The following is a 15,211-nucleotide window of genomic DNA, read 5'->3' on the forward strand; positions in this document are numbered from 1 at the left end:
TGAGAAGTGGGACCTCCTCCCCCTTTATGCTGGTGAATCACAACTCCTCCAGCCCCACCTGAGGGGACAGGCAGATGTGACATTGACAAACACTCGTGAAGGGAGAGCGCAGGAGGAAGCAGCTGGCTTATGAACACTACAGCAAAGCGCATAGGGGAGGGGAGTGCAGTGCCACCCTCCTGATCCACCACCCCAGCCCAGAGCACGGGGGGTGTCCCGGCTTGGCAGGATGGATGAAATGTAATGTGGATAAATGTAAAGTAATGCACATTGGAAAAAATAACCCCAACTATACATACAATATGATGGGGACTAATTTAGCTACAACTAATCAGGAGAAAGATCTTGGAGTCTTGACAGTGGACGAGAAGCTGGATATGAGTCAGCAGTGTGCCCTTGTTGCCAAGAAGGCCAATGGCATTTTGGGATGTATAAGTAGGGGCATAGCGAGCAGATCGAGGGATGTGATCGTTCCCCTCTATTCGACACTGGTGAGGCCTCATCTGGAGTACTGTGTCCAGTTTTGGGCCCCACACTACAAGAAGGATGTGGATAAATTGGAGAGAGTCCAGCGAAGGGCAACAAAAATGATTAGGGGTCTGGAACACATGAGTTATGAGGAGAGGCTGAGGGAACTGGGATTGTTTAGTCTGCAGAAGAGAAGAATGAGGGGGGATTTGATAGCTGCTTTCAGCTACCTGAGAGGTGGTTCCAGAGAGGATGGTTCTAGACTATTCTCAGTGGTGGAAGAGGACAGGACAAGGAGTAATGGTCTCAAGTTGCAGTGGGGGAGGTCTAGGTTGGATATTAGGAAAAACTTTTTCACTAGGAGGGTGGTGAAACACTGGAATGCGTTGCCTAGGGAGGTGGTGGAATCTCCTTCCTTAGAAGTTTTTAAGGTCAGGCTTGACAAAGCCCTGGATGGGATGATTTAATTGGGTATGGGTCCTGCTTTTGAGCAGGGGGTTGGACTAGATGACCTCCTGAGGTCCCTTCCAACCCTGATATTCTATGATTCTATGATTCTATGAGTCATTGTGGATAGTTCTTTGAAGGCGTCCATGCAGTGCACAGCGGCAGTCAAAAAAGCAAACGGGATGGTAGGAATCATTAAAAAAGGGATAGAGAATAAGACGGAGAGTATCTTATTGCCCTTATATAAATCCATGGTACGCCCACATCTTGAATACTGCGTACAGATGTGGTCCCCTCATCTCAAAAAAGATATACTGGCATTAGAAATGGTTCAGAGAAGGGCAACTAAAATGATGAGGGGTTTGGAACGGGTCCCATCTGAGGAAAGATTAAAGAGGCCAGGACTTTTCAGACTGGAAAAGAGGAGACTAAGGGGGGTGGGGGGGGATATGATAGAGGTCTATAAAATCATAAGTTATTTACTTGTTCCCATAATATAAGAACTAGGGGCCACCAAATGAAATTCATGGGCAGCAGGTTTAAAACAAATCAAAGGAAGTTCTTCTTCACCCAGTGCACAGTCAACCCGTGGAACTCCTTGCCTGAGGAGGTTGTGAAGGCTAGGACTATAACAGGGTTTAAAAGAGAACTGGATAAATTCATGGAGGTTAAGCCCATTAATGGCTATGAGCCAGGATGGGTAAGGAATGGTGTCCCTAGCCTCTGTTTGTCAGAGGGTGGAGATGGATGACAGGAGAGAGATCACTAGATCATTACCTGTTAGGTTCACTCCCTCTGGGGCACCTGGCATTGGCCACTGTCGGAAGACAGGATCCTGGGCTGGATGGACCTTCGGTCTGACCCAGTATGGCCAGTCTTATGTTCTTATGGGTTTGTCTGAACACCTCCCTTGCTAACGCAGTGCTGGAGCCACGGAAATGCTCCCTTTCATGCCGGGCTGCCCGGTTCTGCACCTTGTTAGCTCTTTGCAGCTGCATGCTGCACCCACTGCTGGAGGAGCCCATTGTGGCTTTGTTAGCCCAGGTGGGCTGGGACTTTGGGAAAGCCCCAAGCTGTCGCTCTGGACTGGCCTGGGCCTGGAGGGGGAATATCAAGCTGTGACAAAGTGGGAATTCGGCTTAATATTTTGTATGAATACTGTTTGTGCCTCAGGTTCCCCTATGTGCTGCATGGTTAACTAGATGGTGGGAAAAGGTGGTTTATTCTTTGAAACGATCCAGGTGTGACTAATGCCTGGCTGTCGGGGGCCCCAAGCCCATGACAAACCCAGAAGACAATGGCCAGGACATCTGGTACCTAGCAGCTAACGACCTGGGACTGCCGGCCCCCTCTCCAGGAAGCCAGCCGGTTTTGGCCAGCGGGAGAACAAAGAGCCAAGGAGGCTGACCAGGTGACCTGTTTTGCCGGGCAATCAGAACAGAGTACGGAGGAGGGGCCCTTGGGTGCGGTATAGTGTGGGTGGCTGAAGCGGGACTCACGATTCTGGACTGGGACAAGGAGGAGGCTCCAGGGGGCGGGGAGGAGGGGGGCAGGACTGACCCAGCTGGACTTTGCTGTAACCACGGCTGGCCTTAGGGAAAATGACACGCTGCTCTAACTTGCATTTTGGTGCCCCTGACCCCCATGGGTGTGGCACCCCCCCATTGCCCCTGGCCCCCATGGGCTCCTCAGGCTCCCCGCCCTCCTTTCCCCCCAACCCCTGCACTGTGCCCCCTTTGTCCAATGCATGCTCCTCCTCCTGCACCCCTAATCCCTACCCCCCCATCACTCCCAACCTCTGCCCCCCCCGCACCCTAATCCCTACACTGGGCCACCTTCACCCGTAATTCCTGCACTTCCCTCCTGTGCCTCTAACCCCTGCACTGGGCATGCCCCCTTCACCTCAACCCCTGCCCCCCTCCTGTGCCCCTGACCCCTGCACTGTGTGTGTTCCCTCACCCCAACCCCTGTGCCCCAATCCCTGCATCCCCTTCACTCCTATCCCTGCACCTCCGTCCTGAGCCCTTAACCCCTGCACTGTGCCCCTTTGCCCCTAACCCTTGCATCCTCCTGCACCCACGTGAGGAAACTGACCTGGATCACAAAGCAGCTGGCATTGCTGCTCGCTCCCCCATTGGACTGCTGCTCCTCCACCCCTGTGCAGCCCTAGGGGTTGTGGGGGGGGGGGGCCGGGATTTCCGTACACCCCTCCTCAATTTCCCCAGCACCCCACAATTACATGCAGTGTTGCCAATTTAGTCGTTGGTTGGAAATTTGAACTGAAATGAAGTGAACAAATCACTCATGAAATGATTTGTAAGCAAGGTCTGAATGAGCTCTCCCTGCCCTTGACCGGTGATCAGTTTTGTAACCCAGCACCCGCCAAAATTGATCACTTGGGCAGCACAGCTCTGGCTGCTGAATATGTAGGCAGAATAGGTATCCAGTCTGATCCGGAAGCCTTTCCACCCACCACTGGCTCATCACTAGCTGTCAGGGGAGAGCTCAGGCAGACCTTGCTTACAAATCACTTTATAATCCCTGGCTAATGCTCAGCCACCAAGCTTCCAACCCATCGCATGTAAAGATGTGGGGTTTGGAGGGACAATTTGTCCTTGATTCTGGGCGTAGACGTCTAGCCGTTAGAACAGGAGAATGGCCAGACTGGGTCAGACCAGTGCCCCGTCTAGCCCAGTGTCCTGACTTCCAAATTCCTGCTGCCCCCTCCCCCAGAGTTGCGTCTGGGTGGGAATTCCCGCTGCCCCTCCGCCTGGCAGGATGTGGTGGGGTGCAGGGAGGGGGCTGGGCCGGTGAGCTCCATTGTCAGCTGTTTCACTGAACCTGCTGCTTCTTCATTTATGTCCCGTGCCCTGTGCCCGGCTCCCAAACCGCCTGGCGGCATCAGCTCAACCTGCCAGATTCTGCTCCCAGTTACCCTGGGGGAAATCCAGAGACATGTGCCCCGTGTAAACGCCCCAGACCCCCTGCCTCAGAGCAGGCCGGGAGCGGGGAGCGGCTCTGGGCTAGGCTGGGGAGAGCTGTCAGCGGCTGTGACTCAGCACCTCACAAGCTCCATGCTCTGAAATGCAGCCTCTGTTTTTTTTCCTCTGCACAATAATCCTGTATTCCAAGACCAGTACATCCCCTCCCCCTTCCCCGCTGCATTCCCAACAGGCTCCCAAAGCCCCAGGCTGCTCACGCCCGCCTCCAAGGCACTGCTCCATCTGCAGGACAGTAACCAGCCGGGAGCCCCCGAGGGGCTCGTTAACAGGCCAGCAGGGTCGCTGCCTTGCCAAGCCAGCTGTTCCCCACTGCCAGGCCCAGAGCACTGATCTGGGAAGCCAGACACAAGAGGGGTCATCGTGACTGGGGAGGGGGGCGGGGGGGAGCATTGCCTGGGCACAGCTCCCAGCACCCCAGGGAGCAAGAGCCTGGGGCTGGAGAGAGCATCTCCCCCCTGCACTTTCCTCAGCTCCCCGCCCCCCGAAAGCTGCAGCCAGCGCGGCCCCTTCATAGGAGCCCAGCCCAAGGCAGGAGCCTTGGTGTCTCGGGCTGAGGCTCAGACAAGAAGGATGGCCCAATGGTCAGGGCACTAGCCTAGGACTTGGGAGACCGGGGTTCTAAGCCCCTGCAAGGCCACAGCCTCCCCGCGTGACCCTGGGCGAGTCCTGTCACCTCGCCGTGCTGTGGTTCCCCAGCTGGGGATAACTGGGCGGCTAATGCTGGGGTGGTGCTCAGTTACTGCAGCCGTGGGCACCAGGGCAGTGCCGGAGCTGGACGGTGTCTCACCAGGCATAGTCCTGGTGGGGCCCTGGCAGCCTGTCCCCCTCTGCTTTGGGTGGCTCCATCCCAGTGCCCAGACTGGATGCACCCACTGCTGGAGTGTATCCCGCCAGGGGCTGAGGCCTGAGCTGCACAGGCCACACCACTGACGAGGATGCTAAACAAAGGTCCAGGAGGGAGCTGAGTTCAAGTTCACAGCAAGTCCCCTGGCTAGGGAGCTCGGCCCAGGGGGTCTGGGCCTGCCCTGGCTAGTGCTGAGGGGAGGCACTGAGGATGGGCTGCTCATGGCCTCTCTGGAGCGAGGGAACCGGGAGTCACCTCACAAGCCATTGGCACTCGAGGGCAGCCACAGCGTCCAAGGACAGAATGGGCCACTGCGTGAAGTTCCCATCTCAGCAACTGGGATACGGACTCACCAGGCGCCGCGGGCCCAGGGTGCACCAGCCACGGTCACTGGACCCCTGCGTCATTGCAGCAGCCCCTCGGGGTTACCGCCCTTAGGAACTCCCCAGAGCTGCTGGTGACCGAGCGATACCGAAATCCAAAGACCAACAGATCTATCGAGGTTGGACACAGCTGTTTAATGAACACATCTCGCTGCACAGCCCTTCTCACGCCTCGCGGCACCTCCCAATGACCAGCCGTTGCCCCGGTCCCACTGACAGCAGGCCATGGGGCTGTCTCAGCAAACCTGGGGGGCTGACTCCCCCATGCTCCCCGCTCCCGCTGCAGCCATTGGCACCTGCGCAAAGCGGGGGTAAAATGCAGCCCAGGCAGAAGAGTTGGGCTCCAAACAAGGCGCAGGGGAACGGGCCCCTTTACCTGTCCAGTGCCCCCCAGCTGCCACATGGGGTGTGGGAATTTGGGTAACTGACTGGCTCTGCCCCCCCTGACCCTGGCCTCCACGCGGCCTGGCTGGCTGGGTGTAACCCATGCACTTCTTACCCAGCGAGCCAAGCGAGACCTGTGTCCCCAGCCAGCCCGTGGGGCTCACCACCACAGGCCCCCGGAGACGACACTTCCCAGCCGTGCACAGGCTGCAAGGCATGTTGGGGCGCGTAGTCTCCGCAGGTCGGGCCTCTGTTAAAGGTGGAGGCTGCACGCAGCTCCATTTCCCGCAAACAAAGGGCAGCCTTCAGTGCCCAGGGCTGGAGCATCACCCTGGGTCACCAGCCAGAGAGAAGCAGGCTGAGGGTGTCAGAGCGGCGCAGAGGGTACAGATGCAGGACTGCCCTCATATCAACAGAGAACATGTCTAAATCCCCTGGGTGCATGGGGATAGCTCCCCATTTGGTTATCTCCTGGGCTCAAGCAGAAAGATCCAGGAAACTACCTGCCCCCGGGTCCCTGAGCTTTCCTTTGCCCGTGTCTCCTCTGGCCCATTAACTCAGCAGTGGGCCTCTTGGAGGGAACCCCCCGTATATTATCCCTGCCTCGTAAATGCGCTCTCCTGCTGCCCTCATTTCAATCCTGACGTGCGCTCGGCGATGTGCCAGCCCTGGAGTGCGAGTACGAGGAGCGCTTGTCCCTGGCACACCGGCTGCGAGAGCTGCCTGAGAGCCTCGGACCCACTGCGAGCGCTGCTCCCGACTGCCCCGGGGAGGAAAGGCACCGCTGGGGGCTGACGCGTGTGTGAGAGCAGGGCCGGCTCGGACGTGCAGCTCGTCCCTGGCACACCGGCTGCGAGAGCTGCCTGAGAGCCTCGGACCCACTGCGAGCGCTGCTCCCGACTGCCCCGGGGAGGAAAGGCACCGCTGGGGGCTGACGCGTGTGTGAGAGCAGGGCCGGCTCGGACATGCAGCTGCCTCTCGTGGCTTCTCGCCAGGCCGTGTCCTGGGTGGTGTCTGTTGGGGCAGTTCCATGGCCCTAACTCTCTGCCACCGTTAAATGGGCTGCCCCACGGAGGGACGGCTTTCACAAGCAGGACCGGTAGGGGAGCAGCCTTGGCTCAGCATCGCGGTCCGTGCCTGGGACGCCCACGGGCCGAACGTGACCGAGGGTGCGTTGCAATGCAGCCCGCGGCTCCACTCCTTTCCGACGCAGGGCTGTGGCGCGTGGAGACTGTGGGTCCCAGGATGTTGTGCTCCACCTTGATCTGGGGGGCACTGCGGGCTGGGGCCTGTCGTCTCCTCACCTGCACCTCCTCTGGGGCCGTACGGGTGGGCACAATCTGCTCCGGGTTAGGCATGGTTGGTGCAGCTCGCCAGCTGTTTGCAAGGTGCCAACAGTCGTGTGGTGACAAAGTCTGGGCGTGTTGCTCCACGCCGTCTGTGCCCACGCACCAGGACGAGAGGCGCCAGAGGAATCCCCTAGATAGACAGCATGGTTGGGCTCCTGTTTGGGTCACTCCTGTGCACTTGAATCTTTTACGTTCAGCAGCAGCAACCCTTCAGCCTCTCCCCACGCCGGGCCCACCCCACGCACACCCTGTGTGGCCCCAGGTTACATTCACCGTCCCAGTGGACGCGGGGCAGGGCTGCTGAGACGGTGACTCGGGCAAGCCTGTAACGAGGAAGGTTATAGTCTATAGTGTATGGACGGGGATGGAGCAGGAGAGGGCGTTGCAGGCAGCAGGGCAGGCTTCCTTCTAAAAACAGGACGATGGTCTGGGCAGGTCCCTGAGAAGCCAACAGCTGTTGTGCTCCGAATATACTTGAAACAAAGCTAATTGGCCAGTGAACCCCCAAGAACGGAGAGCTGCAAGATCTGGAGTGAGCGGTCATCCATGAGCTGCTTCCCAGGAGACAGAGCAACCCCACTGGCCAGACATGACTCATTGTGCCAGAGCGACCCCACTGACCATGGACTCATTGTCGCTGGGGTGGGGTTGCACCTAGGCCCTCCCGTCACAATGGGATTGATTCCTCCAGCAATCTCTGGCGCTGTGTCCTCTCCTTTCAGCCTTCCCAAGCCAGGCCCACTGGACGATCTAGCAAAGCGAAAGCGAAAGCATTTGCCACACTGGATCAGACAGTTGGATCCTGCCTCCGGCAAGTCTTGGATCCTGCCTGTGGCAAGGGCGGCAATCAGGTGCTTCCGAAGTGACCCCCCGACACGTGACAATGCCCCATGGGTGGAAATTCCCTCCTGAGTCCTGTGGTGCTCCAGGCAGAGCTGTCAGGAAGGACTTTATTTCCGGCGGTGGCTGGGCCTGGCCAGGAAGCAGGCCATGCCTGATGTAGCCATTTTATCTCCGCTAGGTTGAACTGTGACCGATTTCCCTCTCCCCTTAGCTGAGCCAGCATTTGCTGCAGCCGCTCAGCTCATATGCAGCTGGCTCTGGGGATGGCCAAGTGCTTATTAATGAGAGGCAGAGCCCGCCGAGGAGGGAGGCCCTCTCTGCTGTTCTCGGCGCAGCTCACGGAGCCTCTGTCTACACAGGAGAGCTCTTGCTGTGGGAGCCTCACACCTTCTGCTTTCCCTGCCCGAAGAAACAGCACAAGAGCAAACCTCAGTTCTGCCCAGAACTGCTCCTGGAGAGGCCCAAGCCTGCTGATTCTGATCCCTGCCCTTGCCGGAGGCTAAGGGATCCAGTGACCTCTTGTTGCTCACCATGGATCTCCTCTCTCAGGCTCTCAGCTTCTGCTCGAATAAATTGGTTAGTCTCTAAGGTGCCACAAGTCCTCCTTTTCTTTTTGCGAATACAGACTAACACGGCTGTTACTCTGGAAGCTTCTGTACCGGCTCTAGACATCGTGAATGCAGGCTGGTTCCTAGCTCCCCTGATGCACTGCCATAAGCTGATCCAGGCCCTTTTATAGGCTTCGGGGGTGGGGGATCTGTGGGTCAAGTAGCTGGTGGAGTCCATGGCCACCTTCCTAATGAATATGTAGGCGCGGAGACTACAGATGCCAGCATGCAATGCTCTGTCTCCAACCAAGCACCCTCTGCTTGGGTTGGGTCAAGGCACTGCATTCTGGGCAGGCTGCGCCTTTGCGTTCAAGGGGAAGGTAGCTGGTCCCTGCGGCCGTGTTCTGTGGTGGGTAAGCTGGGTGGGGTGGAAATCTGGTCCCTCCTGATAGCGTCTCAGACGAGTTTGCTGATCTTGCATCATGGTGCAATACTGGCTTCCCTTTGTAGGGAACAGGAGGCACTGTTATGAACAGCTATCGGGTCCCGAGTGCCAATGGGGGCTGCTAGCACTGTGCCTGTGAAAGATGTGCAAAGCTAGTGCACGTGTGTCACCATTGCCCCCGGTAGGTGGAACTGGAACTGCTCAGCTGTGTGTCACAGCTCCTGTACGGCTAACAGTAAAAGAAGATTCTTCTTTGACTCCGGGCACTGGCCGGTGCTTTTCGAGCAGGAGGGCATGACTTCTATCCTGGCTTATGGCTGTGAAGTCACGGGTGGCTACGGATTCCATAAAGTCTGGCGGAGGGCTCGGAATTCGCAGACATGCGATGCTGTGTAGTCAAGGCAGGTAGCTGGCGCCTGACAACTTTGAGAGGACTAAGAAATACAAGAAACTCGTCTCCCTTCTTCATGCATGGCAAGGCCAGAAGGGACCACTGTGACCCTCCAGCCTGCCCTCCTGCCTAACCCCGCCCCATGACGCCTGCATCCAGCCCAGTACTGGTGAGTGAGCTAGCAAGCGTCTTCTAGAAAGACATCCCGGGGCGAGGCCCAGGTTACGTTCGCGGCAACGCTTCGACAACTCCGGCCACGTCCTCGTTCCATAAACACAGGGGGCCTGATCCTCCTCCCCCCCACCGCAGTGAACCCGACTCACTTCACTGGAGCTGACACTGATGGGAGCGAGAGGGGAAGCCGGCCCCGTGACAAGCAGCCGACACACCGCCCAGCTCTCAGGATTGTCCTGATGGGCCTCCTGGCTGGCAGAGCAGCGCCTGGCGCCTGACCCGGGAGGTGGAGCTGCTCAAAGGGAGTTCTCTGTGGCTCGTTTATGCAGCCGCAGCGGTGGGCCGGGTATTTCCCAGCCTGAGGAAAGCAGTTCCCCACATGCCCGCTCCTGGGGACACGGAGCCGCTCTGCCCCGAATCCACCCTGCCCCCCACCCAGCCCTCTCGGCCAGGGCAGGACTGTCGCTCAGACAGAGACCAGGGTCTGACTCTTCTCCAGGAGACGGGTGTGAACCAGGAGCAGCTCCGTGGCGGCGGTCACACTGCTGATCTGGTGGTGGTGGTGAGGGGTGACCCAGGCCCAGTATGCCATGTCCTAGCTGGGGTCTCATGGCGTTCAGCTCTTGCTCCATGCCCAGCTCCCCGGCAGGCTGCTCTCCCAGCCGGAGATCTGCTCACACAGGGAGGCTGGAATATGGGTGTCGAGAGCCACCGTGCAGAGCGGAGAGGGTAACACTGCCCTGGCCGCTGGGGACCAGCCCTGAGAGCCTTTGGTGAAAGCGGATGGCGTGTGTCTGGGGGTGGGTCCCAGAGAGCAGGGGAGAAGCTGGGACGGTGCCCGGCCCAGCTTGCCAGCGGCAGGGCAGCCCCGCAGGCCTTGCTGCCCCGGCTCAGCCAACACGCCTCCCTCTGCTCTCCACCGGGCACGCCCGTGCCATTGCCGGGCCAGCAGGGGCCTCGTTAGTCCACAGCCACCGGGGTCCGCCAACCTGCCGCGACGGCACAGGGCTACCTTGACTCTGGGAACCGTCCAGCCGCGTAAGTGGGGGCTTGCATGGGCTTTCTCTGCCAATCAGAAGCCAGAATGGTGCTGGACTGTTTGTGTTCAGTCCTCTCTCCACTAATCAGAAGTCTGCCGAATTTCGTGGGGGTGTGGGGGGGGCAGCTCCCTCTCAGCCAATCAGAAACCAGAACTCTACTGAGCTGGGGGTGTGGCTGGGCGTGGTGCGGGGTTTGGGGCCTCGCTCCACCCATCCGAAGTCTGCTGGGCCGTGGTGAGGGAGGGGAGCCGGGTGTGGCTACCTGAGGCCCATGGGAGATGGGGCAGCAGGCTGGAGCGCCCTTCTGGCGGGTGAAGCAGACTGTCAGCTCCTTCGGCTGCAAGCTCGGCGAATACAGAACACAATGGCTAGGACTGGGCTCCGTGCATCCGGCCTCCCGCCCGCTCATGCATTGTCCAGGTTGGGAGCCCTCGCCCGGCCCCTGTCCCGGGCAGCGGCTATGCCAGCGGCTTCAGGTGGATGGCGGCACTGTTGGGGCGGGCGGCGAGGATGTAGATGACGCTCTCTTTCAGGAAGGTCGGCCAGTCGACAAGCCTGCTGGGGAGAGTGGAGGGGGCTTAGTGTGGGGGCCACATAGAATCATAGAATATCAGGGTTGGAAGGGACCCCAGAAGGTCATCTAGTCCAACCCCCTGCTCAAAGCAGGGCCAATCCCCAACTAAATCATCCCAGCCAGGGCTTTGTCAAGCCTGACCTTAAAAACCTCTAAGGAAGGAGATTCTACCACCTCCCTAGGTAACACATTCCAGTGTTTCACCACCCTCTTAGTGAAAAAGTTTTTCCTAATATCCAATCTAAACCTCCCCCACTGCAACTTGAGACCATTACTCCTTGTCCTGTCCTCTTCCACCACTGAGAACAGTCTAGAGCCATCCTCTTTGGAACCCCCTTTCAGGTAGTTGAAAGCAGCTATCAAATCCCCCCTCATTCTTCTCTTCTGCAGGCTAAACAATCCCAGCTCCCTCAGCCTCTCCTCATAAGTCATGTGTTCCAGACCCCTAATCATTTTTGTTGCCCTTCGCTGGACTCTCTCCAATTTATCCACATCCTTCTTGAAGTGTGGGGCCCAAAACTGGACACAGTACTCCAGATGAGGCCTCACCAATGTCGAATAGAGGGGAACGATCACGTCCCTCGATCTGCTCGCTATGCCCCTACTTATACATCCCAAAATGCCATTGGCCTTCTTGGCAACAAGGGCACACTGCTGACTCATATCCAGCTTCTCGTCCACTGTCACCCCTAGGTCCTTTTCCGCAGAACTGCTGCCTAGCCATTCGGTCCCTAGTCTGTAGCTGTGCATTGGGTTCTTGAACCTCATCAGATTTCTTTTGGCCCAATCCTCCAATTGGTCTAGGTCCTTCTGTATCCTATCCCTCCCCTCCAGCGTATCTACCACTCCTCCCAGTTTAGTATCATCCGCAAATTTGCTGAGAGTGCAATCCATACCATCCTCCAGATCATTTATGAAGATATTGAACAAAACCGGCCCCAGGACCGACCCTTGGGGCACTCCACTTGATACCGGCTGCCAACTAGACATGGAGCCATTGATCACTACCCGTTGAGCCCGACAATCTAGCCAGCTTTCTACCCACCTTATAGTGCATTCATCCAGCCCATACTTCCTTAACTTGCTGACAAGAATACTGTGGGAGACCATGTCAAAAGCTTTGCTAAAGTCAAGAAACAATACATCCACTGCTTTCCCTTCATCCACAGAACCAGTAATCTCATCATAGAAGGCGATTAGATTAGTCAGGCATGACCTTCCCTTGGTGAATCCATGCTGGCTGTTCCTGATCACTTTCCTCTCATGCAAGTGCTTCAGGATTGATTCTTTGAGGACCTGCTCCATGATTTTTCCAGGGAGTGAGGTGAGGCTGACTGGCCTGTAGTTCCCAGGATCCTCCTTCTTCCCTTTTTTAAAGATTGGCACTACATTAGCCTTTTTCCAGTCATCCGGGACTTCCCCGGTTCGCCACGAGTTTTCAAAGATAATGGCCAATGGCTCTGCAATCACAGCCGCCAATTCCTTCAGCACTCTCGGATGCAGGGCATCCAGCCCCATGGACTTGTGCATGTCCAGCTTTTCTAAATAGTCCCTAACCGCCTCTATCTCCACAGAGGGCTGGCCATCTCTTTCCCATTTTGTGATGCCCAGCGCAGCAGTCTGGGAGCTGACCTTGTTAGTGAAAACAGAGGCAAAAAAAGCATTGAGTACATTAGCTTTTTCCACATCCTCTGTCACTAGGTTGCCTCCCTCATTCAGTAAGGGGCCCACACTTTCCTTGGCTTTCTTCTTGTTGCCAACATACCTGAAGAAACCCTTCTTGTTACTCTTAACATCTCTTGCTAGCTGCAGCTCCAGGTGCGATTTGGCCCTCCTGATATCATTCCTACATGCCCGAGCAATATTTTTATACTCTTCCCTGGTCATATGTGCAACCTTCCACTTCTCGTAAGCTTCTTTTTTATGTTTAAGATCCGCTAGGATTTCACCATTAAGCTAAGCTGGTCGCCTGCCATATTTACTATTCTTTTGACTCATTGGGATGGTTTGTCCCTGTAACCTCAACAGGGATTCCTTGAAATACAGCCAGCTCTCCTGGACTCCTTTCCCCTTCAAGTTAGTCCCCCAGCCCAGCCCAGCCCATCTGTGCTACGCGGCAGCTCCTGGCCAGCCCAGCCTGGCCACGGAGCAGCAAGCCCATGGGCCCTACAGAGCCCAGCATGCCGTGCTCCATCGGGGCATGAGGGGCTCTGCCTTTGTAGGGACCACTGGGGAGACAGGGTCCCCTCACCAGAGCCTGGCATGATGGACCTGCTAAGCAGGGGTCTACATTTCCCATCAGCCCCTCCCCATTGCACATCCCCTTCCTTCTGGCCAGGTAAGGGGACACAGAAACCCTATGAAAGACCCTGAACCAGGATCTGACTGGGCACCTAGGGGAAGCAGCAGCCGCCTGGCAAGCCAGGAGCTGCAGAGAGGACCCCCCAGGAATTGGATGGAGAGTCCTGGATGGAAGGCTGTGACGGCCGGACATCACAGCTGGGTGCAGGTCTGTGTGGCAGCTGGCAGGGAGCCAGGGCAGAGGGATCCTGATTAGATACACTGCTAAGTGATCCTGGCCTGGGAGCCTGCACGCGCCTATTTGCTGGACGAGAGCCTGGACTGGAGAGGGCAGCCCAGGCATGGAAGAGCCACCCATGACCCTCGAGTGGGCTGCCCCCCAGACCCAACCAAGAACTGCTATTGCTCACCTTGCACCGTACCTGTTCAAACCTCGGTACCTAGGGTATCGGCAACCTTCCCCTTCCCTGCCTGCCCAGTAAAACACCCTTCCCTTAGCACATGTCTGAGTGATTATGGGAACGCCAGCCTCGTGCCTGCAGGGCCTTCAGTGCTTCTCAGTGTTTGTCTCCGAGTGGAGTCGCGGTGCAGCTGGCAGGCTCCTGGCCCTGGGGGTTGGGGCACTCCCGCCCTAAGCAGCTGCACACAGGAGCTCGGAGGGTAGCGTGATTCCTGGCCTGCGTAGCAGCCAGGGCGGTGGAGTCGGCAATGAGGGGGGCCGACAGGTGGCAGGGGCACAGAGTAGCACGTTTTCCAGCCCAGCAGCTGGTTTCTGCAGCGCTTGGCACAGCTCCAGCGTCTTCTGCCCGCCCACCTGCTGCGTCATGCTCCGACCTTTCAGGGCCCGACCCCGAAGTCCGGGGTTTGTCCGGCAGCAGCCACGGAGCGGCTTTAGGGGTCTGTGCCTGTGCTGTGACTGTGGAAATGGAGGATCCTGATCTTAAGTTAACAATACTTAGCACCTCACAAACGTGAATGAGCCGTCCCACACCCCCAGGAGACAGGGCAGCACCATTTGTACAGGTGGGAAACTGAGGCACAGGGAGGGGAAGGGCCTTGGGTCACACAGTGCGTCGGTGACAGAGGACTAGAAACCAGGAATCCTGACGCTCAGTCCCCTGCTCTAACCACTAGCCCCGGCTCCCTCTTTCCTGGGCAGGAGAACGAAAAGGAAGAGAGGATTTGCGGACTATTCCATTTCAAAATGTATTCACTTGCCAGCAGATATCTGTCCCCTGGGAGGATTCTGCTAACGAGCCGGGCTCCCAAACACACCCACGCCTGGGTGCTTTAACCAGAGTGCTCCCGCCCGCCTGGGAAAGGGACGCCATCACACGATCCTTCCCGGGGCGGAGAAGCCGAGGCGTCTGGCAGACAGAGAGCCCCGCTCAGCCCTCTGTCCCTGCAGCTTTGCACTGATGGGACGCCGTTAACTTCAGCGATGAAGCTGGCCCTTTCTGCGTGGACTGAACGCCATGAAATACATGGAGCTCCAGCTTACCGAGGTGATTTCCCATCTGGGTGAATTTCCTCAACCACCTAGTGATTTTAATAGGAGACAGAACATTTTCTCCAGACGCATGGACTGGGGGGGTGGGGGTGGGGGAGATAATTACACTGTCTGCCTCATATATCTATAGTGCTTTTCATTACCCTGGAGACGCTCCAGCTGCTTTCCAGACTGAATATAAAGGGATCACTCCCCTCACCACCACCCCCCACTACAGAAATGCAGCCACCTCTGGGGGGTAGCAATACATCTGTTTGCTGCTGGCTGTGATGGGAGACCATCAGCATGACGCTCCGGGCTGACGGGTGCAGCCCTGCTCTAGCTGTCATAGAATCATAGAATATCAGGGTTGGAAGGGACCTCAGGAGGTCATCTAGTCCAACCCCCTGCTCAAAGCAGGACCAATCCCCAATTTTTGCCCCAGATCCCTAAATGGCCCCCTCAAGGATTGAACTCACAACCCTAGGTTTAGCAGGCTAATGCTCAAACCACTGTCGAAGAAGGCCAT

The 15,211-nt window shown here is 57.3% G+C and overlaps 1 protein-coding gene across 6 annotated transcripts in view; it reads right to left on the reverse strand.

Annotated features, from left to right (window-relative positions):
• Positions 1 to 5,258: 5,258 nt before the first annotated feature.
• The window catches only part of PHF24 (PHD finger protein 24), a 47,721-nt gene continuing 37,768 nt past the window's right edge, over positions 5,259 to 15,211 (reverse strand). For 3 of the 6 annotated variants that reach the window (XM_073343335.2, XM_073343333.2, XM_073343334.2), the window contains one exon: positions 12,629 to 14,732. In XM_073343335.2, the coding sequence (XP_073199436.1) occupies positions 14,582 to 14,732 (151 nt within the window). In that variant the 3' untranslated portion in view covers positions 12,629 to 14,581. Of the gene's footprint in view, positions 10,877 to 11,937; positions 12,525 to 12,628; positions 14,733 to 15,211 lie in introns of those variants that run through there. The other 3 variants (XR_013635757.1, XM_073343336.2, XM_073343338.2) reach the window with 3 other exon arrangements.

Source organism: Lepidochelys kempii, chromosome 5, assembly GCF_965140285.1.
Source record: "Lepidochelys kempii isolate rLepKem1 chromosome 5, rLepKem1.hap1, whole genome shotgun sequence".
Lineage (NCBI taxonomy): Eukaryota > Metazoa > Chordata > Testudines > Cheloniidae > Lepidochelys > Lepidochelys kempii.